This window comes from Hemicordylus capensis, chromosome 5 (assembly GCF_027244095.1).
Source record: "Hemicordylus capensis ecotype Gifberg chromosome 5, rHemCap1.1.pri, whole genome shotgun sequence".
NCBI lineage: Eukaryota > Metazoa > Chordata > Lepidosauria > Squamata > Cordylidae > Hemicordylus > Hemicordylus capensis.
Window position 1 is genome coordinate 222,776,551 of NC_069661.1, and position 12,771 is coordinate 222,789,321.

Consider the following 12,771-nt stretch of genomic DNA (forward strand, 5'->3'; position numbering starts at 1 on the left):
GGACATTTCACACACTATGGAACAAAAATCGGAGTTTAACTTTGCTTAGTATACGCTTAGCAAGAAATTGCAGTCTATCATGGTTCTTTCATGCATGAATCTCCATACTACATGCATTGGTAAACTATTATTTGTCACATTCGCATTTTTCAAGGTACAGGTGTACAGCTAAAAAATATTTTGTATGAAGTGGCTCTTAGAGGAAATTTGTTGGTCTTCACAACATTTGTTGCGGTTTCCAAATCTTCCATTTTTAGCTTGCCCTCAGTTTGCCTGCTACACTTTGGAAGCAGAGGCAGCTGAACAGGTGGCCCTGTTTTATCTACCCAGGAGTACCACCTGTGCAGAGACATCAAGGAGAATGGAGGAAGTTTTTTGTTTCAAAGGGCAGCATAAAATGGTTGCTTTTTATAAGATGTATGTTGTGTGTGTAGCTGATACGATAAGATTCTTTATTGATTTATGCTCTTTCATGATACTTCTAAGGCTGCATTTATTGTGTTTGACATTTTACAGAATGTTGAAATGGGGATTGGATTTTTTATTTTGTTTTCGTTGTTTGCGATGCACATGGCCTATTTTTGTCCTTGTTTTGCACGGCCTGTGGAAAACAAGGGGTTGGGGAGGGTGGCAGAGTGCCTAAGCTGTATAGGTCATGCTTTCCTCTCTCTCTTTCAGGGAATAATATGTGGGAGATTGTGGACTTCATGCTTCCGACATAGGAACAGGAACAGGCTGGGAATCTCCACTTCTGAGAGAATGCTGGGAATCTGCAGAGGGCGACGGAAATTCCTGGCTGCTTCTCTGACTCTGCTTTTTGTCCCAGCTATAACCTGGATTTACCTGTTCGCTGGGAGCTTTGAAGGTAAGAGGAAAAGGCTGTCTGATCACAACGGTTTCTGGGAGCTGGTGACTTCGGGGAGCTGGTGAGTTTGGGAACTGGTTGTTGCTTCAGATCCAGCAGTGTTTGGACAGATGGGATGAAATTCTCATCTGTTACCTCCCTCTTTCCCACCCACTACAAGAAAAAAAAATGCTGTGAGTTCTCCTGTTTTGTATCTGCACTATGACATTTTTAAAAATCTATATTCCAGATCTCCTAGGTAGTTAATTTCTGTGGGTGTACTTGTTTTGAGGGATGAAAGCACAAACTGATTTATTAGCAGCATAGTCTGTGATTTATTACAAACTGAATTTGTGGATTTTGAACCAGCTTTTTTATATAGATAACTAATCATAAGGTTTGTTAAGAAGGAAAGCAGGCTTGTGTATATATTTCTTTAAAAACACGTTGCTGCAGACAACCTGCAGTCATATCTTGAGTCAGTTGCTGTGAAAGAATGTTTTCATTTTTGGTTGTTTTTTGTTTTAGGGAATAATTTGAGATTTAACCATTGGTTCTTTGCCTGACATAATTTATTTAGATCTAATATTTTAAAAGCATCAGTCAGGCACCTGTGTGCATATTTTATTTATTTTTTATGTTTTATTGAACTTTTATACCGCCTTTCATAATGCATCTCAATGCAATTTACAAAAGCTAATACAGAATAAAATTCAATAAAAGTTACATTTAAAACTTTAAAATCAATCAAACATTAAAACCATAAAACGCCTAGAAACAATTAAAAAGAAACAAATGCAAGAAAGCTGAGAAACGTGGCGCCTCTAGGAATTAAAAGCCTGAGTGAATAAAAAAGTATTTAGTTATTCTTTAAAAGCAGCCACAGTTGTCACAGAGCAAATATTTACTGGGAGAGCACTCCAGAGTCTGGGGGCATCAACAGAAAGGCCCTGTCCCTGTCCCTGGATTGTGTGTACGACAATCCAGCCTCTCTCAATGTTGGCGCATGGAGCAAAGGCCCACCTGACAATCTTGTTGGGTGGGCAGAAACTTTTGGAAGCAGGTGTTCCTTCAGGTATCCAGGGCCCAAGTCATTAAGGGCTTTAAAGGTAATAACCAGCATCTTGAATTGGATCTGGAAACAAATTGGCAACCAGTGCAGCTCTTTCAGAATAGGTGCCGTATGCTCTGAATGAGCGATTCCAGAGAGAACCCTGGCAGCTGCATTCTGCACCAACTGAAGCTTCCAAATATTCTTCAAGGGCAGCCCCATGTAGAGCACATTGCAGTAATCCAGCCATGACATGACTAAGGCATGAGTAACTGTAGCCAGATATGCCATCTCGAGCTGCAGCTGGTACACTAGCCGAAGCTGTGCAAAGCCACCCCTGGCCACTGCCTCCACCTGAGCATCCAAAAGCAGAGCCGGGTCCATCAACACCCCCAAGCTTGTGCACTTGCTCTTTCGAGGGGAATACAACCCCATCCAGAGTTGGTTGAATCACCCTATCCCAATTGGCTTTCCTGTTGACCAACAGCACCCCCGTCTTGCCTGGATTCAACCTCTGTTTGTTAGCCCACTTCCAGCCCATCACCGCCTCCAACCCCTGGTTCAGGACATCCACTGCTTCCCTAGGATCTAGTGTCAGGGAAAGATAGAGCTGAGTGTCATCTGCGTATTGATGACACTTCAGCCCAAACCTCCTGATGACCTCTTGCAGTGGTTTAATGTAGATGTTAAACAGCATGGGGGACAATACTGAACCTTGTGGGACCCCATAGGCCAGAGGCCAAAGAGTTGAGCAGAATTTCCCCAGCACCACCTTCTGAAACCTCCTCCCAAGAAAGGACCGGAACCACTCCAATGCACTACCCCCAATCCCTAATCATGAGAGGCGGTCCAGAAGGATACCATGGCTGATGGTTTTGAATGCCACTGAGAGGTCCAGCAGAACCAACAGGAAGGCATTCCCCCTCTCTGGTTCCCGGTGTAGGTCATCCACCAGGGCGACCAAAGCAGTTTCAGTCCTAATCCCAGGGCAAAAGACAGATTGAAAAGGGTCTAGATAGTATGTATCATCCAAGACCCTTTGCAGCTGCATAGACACCACACTAACCTTGCTTTAAAAGGGAAGGTTAGAAACAGGCTGATAGTTATCAAAATTGGTGGAATCAAGGGAAGTTTTTTTAGTAGTGGTTTTACCACCGCCTGCTTGAGGCTTGATAGCATCTTGTCCTCACTTAGTGAAGCATTAATAATCGGCTCCAACCACCTACTTCTCCCTTCCCTGGCAGATTTTACTGGCCATGGAGGGCAAGGGTCCTGAGCGCATGATGTTGCCCACACACTACCTAGGATCTTCCTCGGGCTGCTCTAATTGAAAATAATCCATCACAACCAGATGGTTGCTGAGGCACATCTCCTGGAACTGCCAAAATCTTGGAGTCCGAATCCTGCAAACTAGTCACAGCGGGCTGCTGATGATTCTTCCCCTGTCACCCAGGGGCCTGTGTGAAGCAATAATTTTGCCACACAAAACAGTTCTGCTGGCCTACACTATCCAGATGCAATGGAAGTTGAGAAAAAGTGTTTCTTTGCCACCTTCACTGCCACAAAGTAGTCCCTAAAATGGGTTCTAGCCCGTCTTCAGTCAGATTTGTTTTGAGTCTTCCTCCAACGTCGCTCTGGCTGTCATCCAAGTTATTTCATTGCCCTAAGCTCCAAGGAGCAGAACAGGCTCCACCAAGCCAGAGAGAGCATTTAGGAACGACCATGTCAATAGTCGGGGTTATCTCCACATTCCAGAGATACACCATGGCCTCAATAGAGTCACCCGTTCTGGGCACTGGAAACTCCCCAAGAGCTGTCTAGAAACCGAGTGGCTCCATAAGCCTTCTGGGGTGGACCATTCTAATTGATCCACAACCCCCACAGAGGTAGGTTGAAGCAGTCAAATTAAGCTCCACCAGATGATGATCTGTCCATGACAAAGGAGCTATGTCAAACTCCCCCACCTGCAGATCATTCAGTTCCTGGTTGGCAAAAACCAGGTCCAGCGTATGTCCCACCTTGTGAGTAGGACCCAATATTAGTTGAGATAGGCCCATGGTTTTCATGGCGGCTATGAAGTCATGAAAGCATCGAGAGGGGGTCTCGACATGGACATTGAAATCCTCCAAGACAATAAGCCTAGGGGAACCCAATGCCCCCTCTGAGACCACTCCCACCAGCTCAGGAAGGGAGACTGAGGTGGTGGTTGGTACACCAACAGAATCCCTATCCTACCTCAAAGGCCCACCCCCAGGGACAAACACTTGAAATTCTGATATTGCCAAACTGAGCATCTGGAAGGGAGAATGGATAGATGACCGCAACTCCTTCTCCCTGACCCAAGTTGGGGCTGCTGTAGGATCATGAAACCTGGAGGGCAGAGCTGGGCAAGAATCACGCCACCAAGCTCACCCAACCAGGTCTCAGTCACACATACCAGGTCAGCATTCTCATCAACAATTAAATCATACAGTAGATGAGATGCTTTTGCATTTACTGACCTGGCACTCAACAGCAGAACACTAATTGTTGAAGGAGTGTTCCCAGAACTCCCTGGAGCTGTAGGACTGAGAGAAGAGAGACAAAGGAATAGGCCTCAGTTGCCTAGACCAGGGATTCTCAACATTGGGTCCCCAGATGTTATTAGACTTCAACTCCCATAATCCCCAACCAAATGCCACTAGGGCAGGGGATTATGGGAGCTGAAGTCCAATAACATCGGGAGACCCAACATTGAGAACCCCTGGCCTAGACCATTTCCCCCTGAAACGGCCTGCTCAAATCTCACCACCATATTTCCCTCTGCCCACCACCTGAGAAATAGCTGCCCCCAGACTACTTGCAGTTCCCTGCTCTCCCAGCCACATGTTAGATCACCACAGGTGGACAGAATTAAATGGCAAAGTACAATTACTATTATAGTATATGTGTATGCTCCGTAGTCAGAAGTGTTTGATACTCCTTTGGGTGAAAATTTTGAACTTTGCAGCAGTCCTTTGTATATTTAAATACCCCCCCCCCAATAAACTGCCTTGAGAACTTCTTTGGTTGAGAAGCGGTATATAAATACCCATAGTAAATATCCATAGTCTTGTATGAAGAAAATAAATTGTGGGGAGAGAAGAAGTTGTAGGTGGAAGAATATAGCACATATGTAGTATTACAGGGTATAGGGACTAGAAGTCTGTGGGCTGTATGCCCCCAGGGTAACCTTCTCAGCCCTTGACACCCCTTCCAAATTCCAATCAAGAGCAAAATCCAATCAAAAACTAGAAAATGTCTGTTTTCCTTACAGCTTGTAGGAAATGTAGAGATGCATAGTTGCTGCATGCAAAATCCAAAAGAGAGAAGTGGCATACTTGTAACATCATGAAACCCAGTTTTATTATGGATCCTGCTCTCTCACGGTTAGTTTGTGCAGCAAAATACTATTATGGCCCCCAGATCACACTCTGTAGAAGCCCCTGAGAAAATAGGAATTTTGTGATCACCTCTCGATTGCATCATACTTTGCGTATTTTATAGCTGTGGCTTCTACATCAGGTCGGGGATATGGTCGCTCATTATGTAGACAAGATCTTTTGCCATTTGAGGGGAAAGAAACATTTTCTGTCTTCCTCTCCACTTCTTGTTGTGAAGTGAAAGTGAGTGTCTGCCCAGAATATTTTTGCAATGAAATGGCAAAATAATGTTTCAGTACAATATGCAATACCACCTGCAAAGTTGTGGCACAGCTAGACTGGTTTTTCAAATCCATTCATGGTTTTGTAGCAGGTAAAACTAAACAAACATGGAGCACAGAAAATCTATCTGAATCTATAAATAATCGCCAGAAAAGGGTGGGTGGGTGGTGGAATCTAGTCTGGATGTATGATTTTGAGTCGGTTCTTGTTTTTTAGTGCCATATTGTAGCCTTTTTTTGCAGCCGGTAAAGAGGATTAGGGCTGTATCATTTGTTAAGTTTCCAATGGCCATTTTCATGTTTTCACAGGTTATGTCCATTTTTAAAAACTGAAATTCACTTATTTCCCCAGTGAATATTTCTTCCATGTTGCAGGAAATTTGTGATGTTTTCAAGATGCATGAGTTTGTGTGCTCTTTTTCTCTTCCCCTTCTCTCCCCACTCCTCCTTTGCATTGTATAAAAGCCCCTGATTAGCTAAGGACTATGCAGCTCTGGAGTGCATTGCAGAAAGGGTCTTCATATGTGACTTTTTAACCAAGCTTCCTCTTGTTGATGTGATTCTGGCTCCACTCCCAGTCTTTAAGCAGCTGTCACCTGCTGTTTTTAGTGAGTCTACAGCTGGTCTTAGCAGCTAGAGATGTGCGAGCCAGTTTGATTTGAACCGGCCCAGTTCGGATGGACTGAGTTCAAGCCAGACCAGCCCTGGTTCTAAAAGAACAGGTCTGAACTGGTTCGGGTGTATACTTGTAAAGGGGAATCTGGCGAGGATTGCCCTTTGAAAGTAAAGGGGCAGTCCCTAACTTAAGGAGGAGGGTGGAGAGTGAAAGAAAAGTTAGATATCTGCTATTTGCAGGTCGTGGTGGCAGAGACAACAGTGGAGGTTCCTCCAAACTTCCTGAAGATTAGCTTGGGAGAGTAGCTGATTTTTGTGAGCTCTGCATTTTCGTGACCTTTTCCTTTTGACACCCCTCCCCCACTGTCCATAAGCTAGGAATTGCCCCTCGCCAGATTCCCTTTAACAAGTATATACCTGAACGAGTTTGGTAGTCAGACCATACCAGACCTGCTTCAGCTAGACCCCAATCCAGACTGGGTCTGTGAACACTCCTATTAGCAGCAAACAGCTCCCAAGGCAAACTACTACTAGATTGGACTACTGCAGTGTGCTCTATGCAGGGCTCCCCTTGAAGATGGTTCAGAAGCTTCAGCTGGTCCAAAATGCTGCAAGTTGCTCTTGGGAGCAAGTCACTTCATGAATGTCACACCCGTCCTGTGGCAGCTTCATTTGTTACCAGTTTGCTTCCAGGCTAGATTCAGGGGTGCTGGTCTTGACTTTTAAAGCCCTATACGGCTTGGGGCCTGTGTACCTGTTGGACTGCATTCACCCATATGAACCTGCCAGGGCCCTCCTTGGCAATTCAGGCCCTGCTCAAGGCCACGCCACTAACAGAGATCTGGTTGGCAGGGACTAGAGACAGGACCTTTTCGGTGGTGGCTCCTGAGCTTTGGAACACCCTCCCCGAAGAGCTTTGCCATGCTCCCTTCATCAATGTTTTAAAAAAACAAGAGGCTGTAAAATGCTTCATCTGCTACTTATATCTGGTAGGTTCTTTCGTTTTTATAGTTCTCAGTTTTTTAGCTTTTTATTCATAACTCTTAATTTGAAACTTTTCTTTTCAAAATTAATTTTAAATGTGATTTTAGCCTGGTTTTTTAACTTGTTTAACTTATTTTACGTTATCTATTTTATTAATGTTATGAGCCACCCCAAACAACAATGTACTGGAGGGGCAAGGTATAAATATTTTAAATAAATCATAAGGCACATTTGTTCCAACAAAATCTTTATTAGATTGTTTAAAAATTGAAATTTGGAATTTATCAACAAATGAGAGGAATTCTGTGAAAATTCGTGAGCATACATAGTAGCATTCATTTGGTCATATGCAAGATGCCTTTCCTTCAATTGAGTAAGTAAAGTGTGCTGTCAAGTCAACTTTGACTCCTGACGCCCACAGAGCCATATGGTTTTCTTTGGTAGAATACAGGAGGGGTTTAGCATTGCTTCCTCCCGCGCAATATGAGGTGATGCCTTTCATCATCTTCCTATATCGCTGCTGCCCAATATAGGTGTTTCACCAGTGGGGATTCGAACTGGCAACATATAGCTTGCTAGTCAAGCATTTCTCTGCTGCGCCACTTAAGGTGGCTAGATTAGCTGTGTGTAGTCATTGTAAGCTGTCTTGAGTGCTTGTAAGAGTGAAAAGGCAAGATATAAGCATACATAGATACAATGTATCAATCAAATTGGTTCAGTTAGACTGAGTTTTAATGCCAGACTTATGCTGCAATTCTTTGGTTCAACAATCTCAGTGATTTTGGGTATTTTTTTGTTTTTAAAGAGGTGGTTGTTTCTTGCAGAGGCTGGAAGGATTTAAATTCCCCAAATTACAAAGTTTCAGTACCTCAAAACCCAAAGGAGATGAAGGACTCTCATCTGTTTAGCTAACAGCTTGAAAGACAAAGCTAATACTGAAGCACGAAAAGAGAATGAGGTTTATTCCTCAGTGAATAAAATAAGCAATCTTTGAATGAACAGTGATTTAAAATTTGACTGGTTTCTGTCGAGAGAGGACCTGAGAAGTCTCACTGAAACTAAATAGCGATTTCAACTGGCTGTGGTCACTTTCCCTCCACCTGGGAACTGTCCATGGTCCCTGTTCCTGCTTTAGAGCAGTCCTGCAAAACCTGTGACCCCCCAGCTGAGTGTAGTCTGCCAATCAGGTTTTGCAGTCTGCAGTGAGTCAGACAACCCCATGTTTTTGCAATCCCAGGCAGGCAGCAAAACTGGAGGGTTGTATGCAACTTGATATATCACAGGTTTTGATGACTTAGTTTGGAGCAGGAATGTGCAACTCAAATGCCCTGGTGGGCCAGAACCAACTGTGACTTGGTATGAGGCAGGGAGTGGGGGCGAGGTCAGTTTTCAGCGCGTTATTACATTAATGAAAGTAATTATTGGGTGCATCTTTTCCCCTCATAAAGGACCCACAATTTTAATCACGGATAGTGGCCAGAAAATAGGTTTTGTCCTTGCTTAGTTGGTGGAGCATCTAGAGTGAATGCCAGCCCCAAACAAATGCCAAGTCCTCTACTCTCTCTAAATTGCTGTTGTTTATGGGTTACACTCCTAGGCATGCTTGCTTAGGAGTAAACCTCACTGGATACACTGTAGAATGTATTTCTGAGTAAACCTGCATAAGATAAGTGCTGTAAGGCAGTTTTTGGAGGAGTCAGAGGATGGTCCTCCTTCGAGAGGGAACTCACTGAAAGAGTGACCCTTTACCTTTCTGGGGTGCTGCTGTTACAGGATATACCTACTAGGTTATATACAAATTAATTTGGGTACAAATCAATTTGTACCTGAATCTAGCTGATCGGGCGATTTGGAGACAGATCAAATCGCCCCTGTGGTCCATTTGCTAGATTCGGGTACAGATAGAATTGTGCCAGATTCAAATCACTTCGAGATTCAGATTCATTGTACTATTTTTCCCAGATTCCTAGCTTTCATTGAAAAACAAAACAAAACTAAGCTCTAGCCCTTGTAGAAGTGGAGTTATGGAGGAAAATGTGAGGTCACTATTTTTCAAGTGTTTGGATTCTTTGGTGTATCATAACTTTTCCTTAATGAATCCCTATGAAGATTCATTACACACCTTCATTTCTTCTATTCATTTTGACTGTCATTGGATAGTGCCAGCTGTCAATTGTCATGTGCCAACTACATCCCCTCCCACCCGCATGGCAGTGGGGTACTATGCAGTTTATGTTCTAGGAATTTTTCAAGTGTTTAGACTTCTTGGTGTCTAATAACCTTTTCTCATAATGAATCCCTATGGGGAGTTATTACACACCAAAGAGTCTAAACACCTCAAAAATTCCTAAAATATAAACTAAGTACCCAGTGTCTTGCTGATTGGGGGATAGTTGGCACATGGGATGCCACTAATTCCCCACCCCCACCCCGACCTGCAAAGCAGTGGGGTCAAACTGAACAGAAGAAATGAAGGTGTGTAATGAAGACACGGAAGAATCTAAACGCTCCAGAAATTCCTAAAAAAAATAAACTGATTACCCCAGTGTGTGGGTGTGTGCATGGGGGTTTAGTTGACACATGGCAGTTGACAGTTGGCACTGTCAACTGACAGTCAAAATGAACAGAAGAAATGAAGGCATATAATGAATCCTCATAGGGATTCATTATTAGGAAAGGTTATTAGACACCAAAGAATCTAAACACTTCAATATTCCTAAAAAATAAATAAACTGAGTACCCCACTGCCTTGCAGGTGGGGGATGTAGTTGGCACATGACAGTTGACACTGTCCAATAGCCATCAGAATGACTAAAAGAAAGGAAAGTTTGCAATCAATCCTCATAGGAACTCATTATGAAGAAAAAATTGTCACTGCACATTTTGCTGCATAACTCAACTTCTACAAGGGCCGGAGCTTAGCTTTTTTAAAAAAAATTAAAGCTGGGGATCCATGTTAGGGTTTGGATAGGGCGACTTTGAAACACCATTATTTCCTATTGTGGAAATATACAAAATCCTTAAAAAAAATTAAAAACTCATTAACAATCAACCACGTGCCCTGCCACCTTGAAGTTTGGGTGGTAGGTGGCACCCATGGGTACCTACACATCATCCAAATTTGGTGCCACTAGGACCTTATAAGTGGTTCGAATCAATCTGAATCAAATCAAATCCAAATAGAATCTGGGGTGATTTGGAGGGACAGATTCGGACACAAAACAAATCAGGGGTGATTTCATTCAGGCACACTATTCCCTCTAAGGTTTGTGCACATGCACACGCTCACAAGTTTTTGGATGTCCTCTCAGTTCATTTTGGATCCCGCTTAGGTTGAATCAGGAAGACCCCATTCTGAATGCACATGTGCACACACTGCCTTGATACTGCCGCCCATAACAAAACTCATTTCATACATTCCGTACTCATCCCTAATGCCTACCTGTGGGCCAGCAAAGACGTCTTCATGGGCTGGATCAGTCCCCTAGGCCTTATGTTGTACTGATGTTGTAGGTTTGGAGGAAGAAAATTCTATTCTCCCTCACTGAAAATATTCTCTATATTGAAAAGTCCACAGTTATTAAATTTAAGAAGGTTTTGATGTGAGAATAGCTTTATGTTATGCCTACTGATGTCTATTCTAACTCAAACAAGAGCAAAAGCAATAACTGACAACTGTGGTGATGATTTTTTTATTGCTAGCATAAGAGTTAGGCCCATCACAGTTTAATTTGATGCTTTTTCACCAACTAACTGAAAATAGCATGTTGACATGCTAAGTGAGTGCTGCATAAATGACCCCTTGCAAAATTAGCACATTCCATATTGCAGGTGGATGAGACGTTGGTCCAGCTTCCGTGAACAGAGGGGAATGAAAAGGTGCTTCTGAGAGAATCCCAGGTTTCCTTGGTGTGTAAAACTTGATGCCAGACCTTAAAAAGAGAGGACCAAGCATGTGCTACCAGCAAGGATGAGATCTCATGTCATGTCCATTAAAACTGTGAAATTACATTAAAACTGTAAGATTATGCACTACAGATTGCCCCTATGTTATGAAACAGAGATGATCATCTAAAGCACTGGAAAAGTCAGCACATGTAATACTAAGTGTGACTGGATGTCCACAGCTCCATTTTGCTGCTGTTCCGCAGGACGGCTCTCTGTTGTGTTCTGCTCTGCCTGTCTTGAAGAACTTCTAAAATTAATTTCAGACGTGCTACTTGCTTGCATACATACATATCAATTTATTGGATTAGTCTCAGACCATATCAATATACACACTCAATTTAAAATACTCAAGCTCAAATGACATAACTTAGTGCTTGCACAATTTGCTGCAGTTTTAAGTTTGCATCTTATTTTCCCCTTACAGGTTACAAATCCACTCAAGTGCATACGTGCACTGATTTAAAACTGTGCAAAAAGGAATCTTGATGCATTCATGTGTTCACTTCAAGGGGTTTTTTTTGGTGCAGTGTTTTGTTCAGTGTACACATATGTTAATGTGAAGTGATAATCTGTAAGGGAAAATAAAAAGATGCAAACTGAAAACTGTAGCAAACTTCTCAGGCACAGCAGACTGAACAAAGCCTATATTATTATTATTATTTTTAAATGAAGAATGGTGGATTACTAATGCATCAGTGCTCCTTTATAAATAACATCCAGAATTCCAAATTCTAGGATACGTGCAGATAAGGAGAATATTGCAATAATTCTTCTTTAATATCAAGTTTTTTTCAGAAAATTGTAAAACTTAAATTATCGTATCTGTTAGTTGACAAACGAATATTTTTCTTTAAAACAAAAATCAGAGCTATAGATCACCCGCTTTCTTTATTTTAAAAATAATTCTTCAGAGATGAACAAATTTAAGCAGCTGCGTAATCAGTCAATTAATCAGTCAATTATTAAAATAAATAAATAAATAAATAAAAACTATTCATGCAAATAGGATTTAATTCTCCTCACTTGATAGCATCTGTATATGAGGTTTTCCAAATGAAGCATACAGTTAATATATAATGGAAGGTGTTTATCCTTTAAAATGTTTACACCATAAAATTCATTAATAAAAACCACTAATATAATAATTAATAATTTGAATTGTGTGAATTACCGGTGCCTTATGGGTTTAATTGATTGATTGATTAAGTACTGTCAAGTCGGTGTCGACTCTTAGCAACCACATAGATAGATTCTCTCCAGGGTGATCTGTCTTCAACTTGGCCTTTAAGGTTTCTCAGTGGTGCATTCACTGCTGTCATAATCGAGTCCATCCACCTTGCTGTTGGTTGTCCTCTTCTCTTTCCTTCCATTTCCCCCAGCATTATGGACTTCTCAAGGGAGCTCTATCTTCACATAATGTGTCCAAACTATGATAGTTTGACCCTGGTCATTTGTGCCTTGAGTGAAAATTCTGGTTTGATTTATTCTATGATCCATTTGTTTGTTTTCCTGGCTGTCCGTGGTATCCTCAAAAGTCTTCTCCAGCACCAAAGAAACCTTGTGGGTTACTTTATACTTATTTGGAGGTAAGCTTACCTGAGTTTAGTCTTTGTTTCATTTTTGTCATGATCTTCTTCCAAGGAGCTC

General features: G+C 42.1%; 1 protein-coding gene across 1 annotated transcript in view; it reads left to right on the forward strand.

The window, feature by feature from the left end:
- The first annotated feature begins 678 nt into the window (after positions 1 to 678).
- The window catches only part of LARGE1 (LARGE xylosyl- and glucuronyltransferase 1), a 366,765-nt gene continuing 354,672 nt past the window's right edge, over positions 679 to 12,771 (forward strand). Inside the window, exon 1 of the mRNA XM_053253740.1 lies at positions 679 to 865. Within this exon, the coding sequence (XP_053109715.1) occupies positions 760 to 865 (106 nt within the window). The 5' untranslated portion in view covers positions 679 to 759. The remainder of the gene's footprint in view (positions 866 to 12,771) is intronic.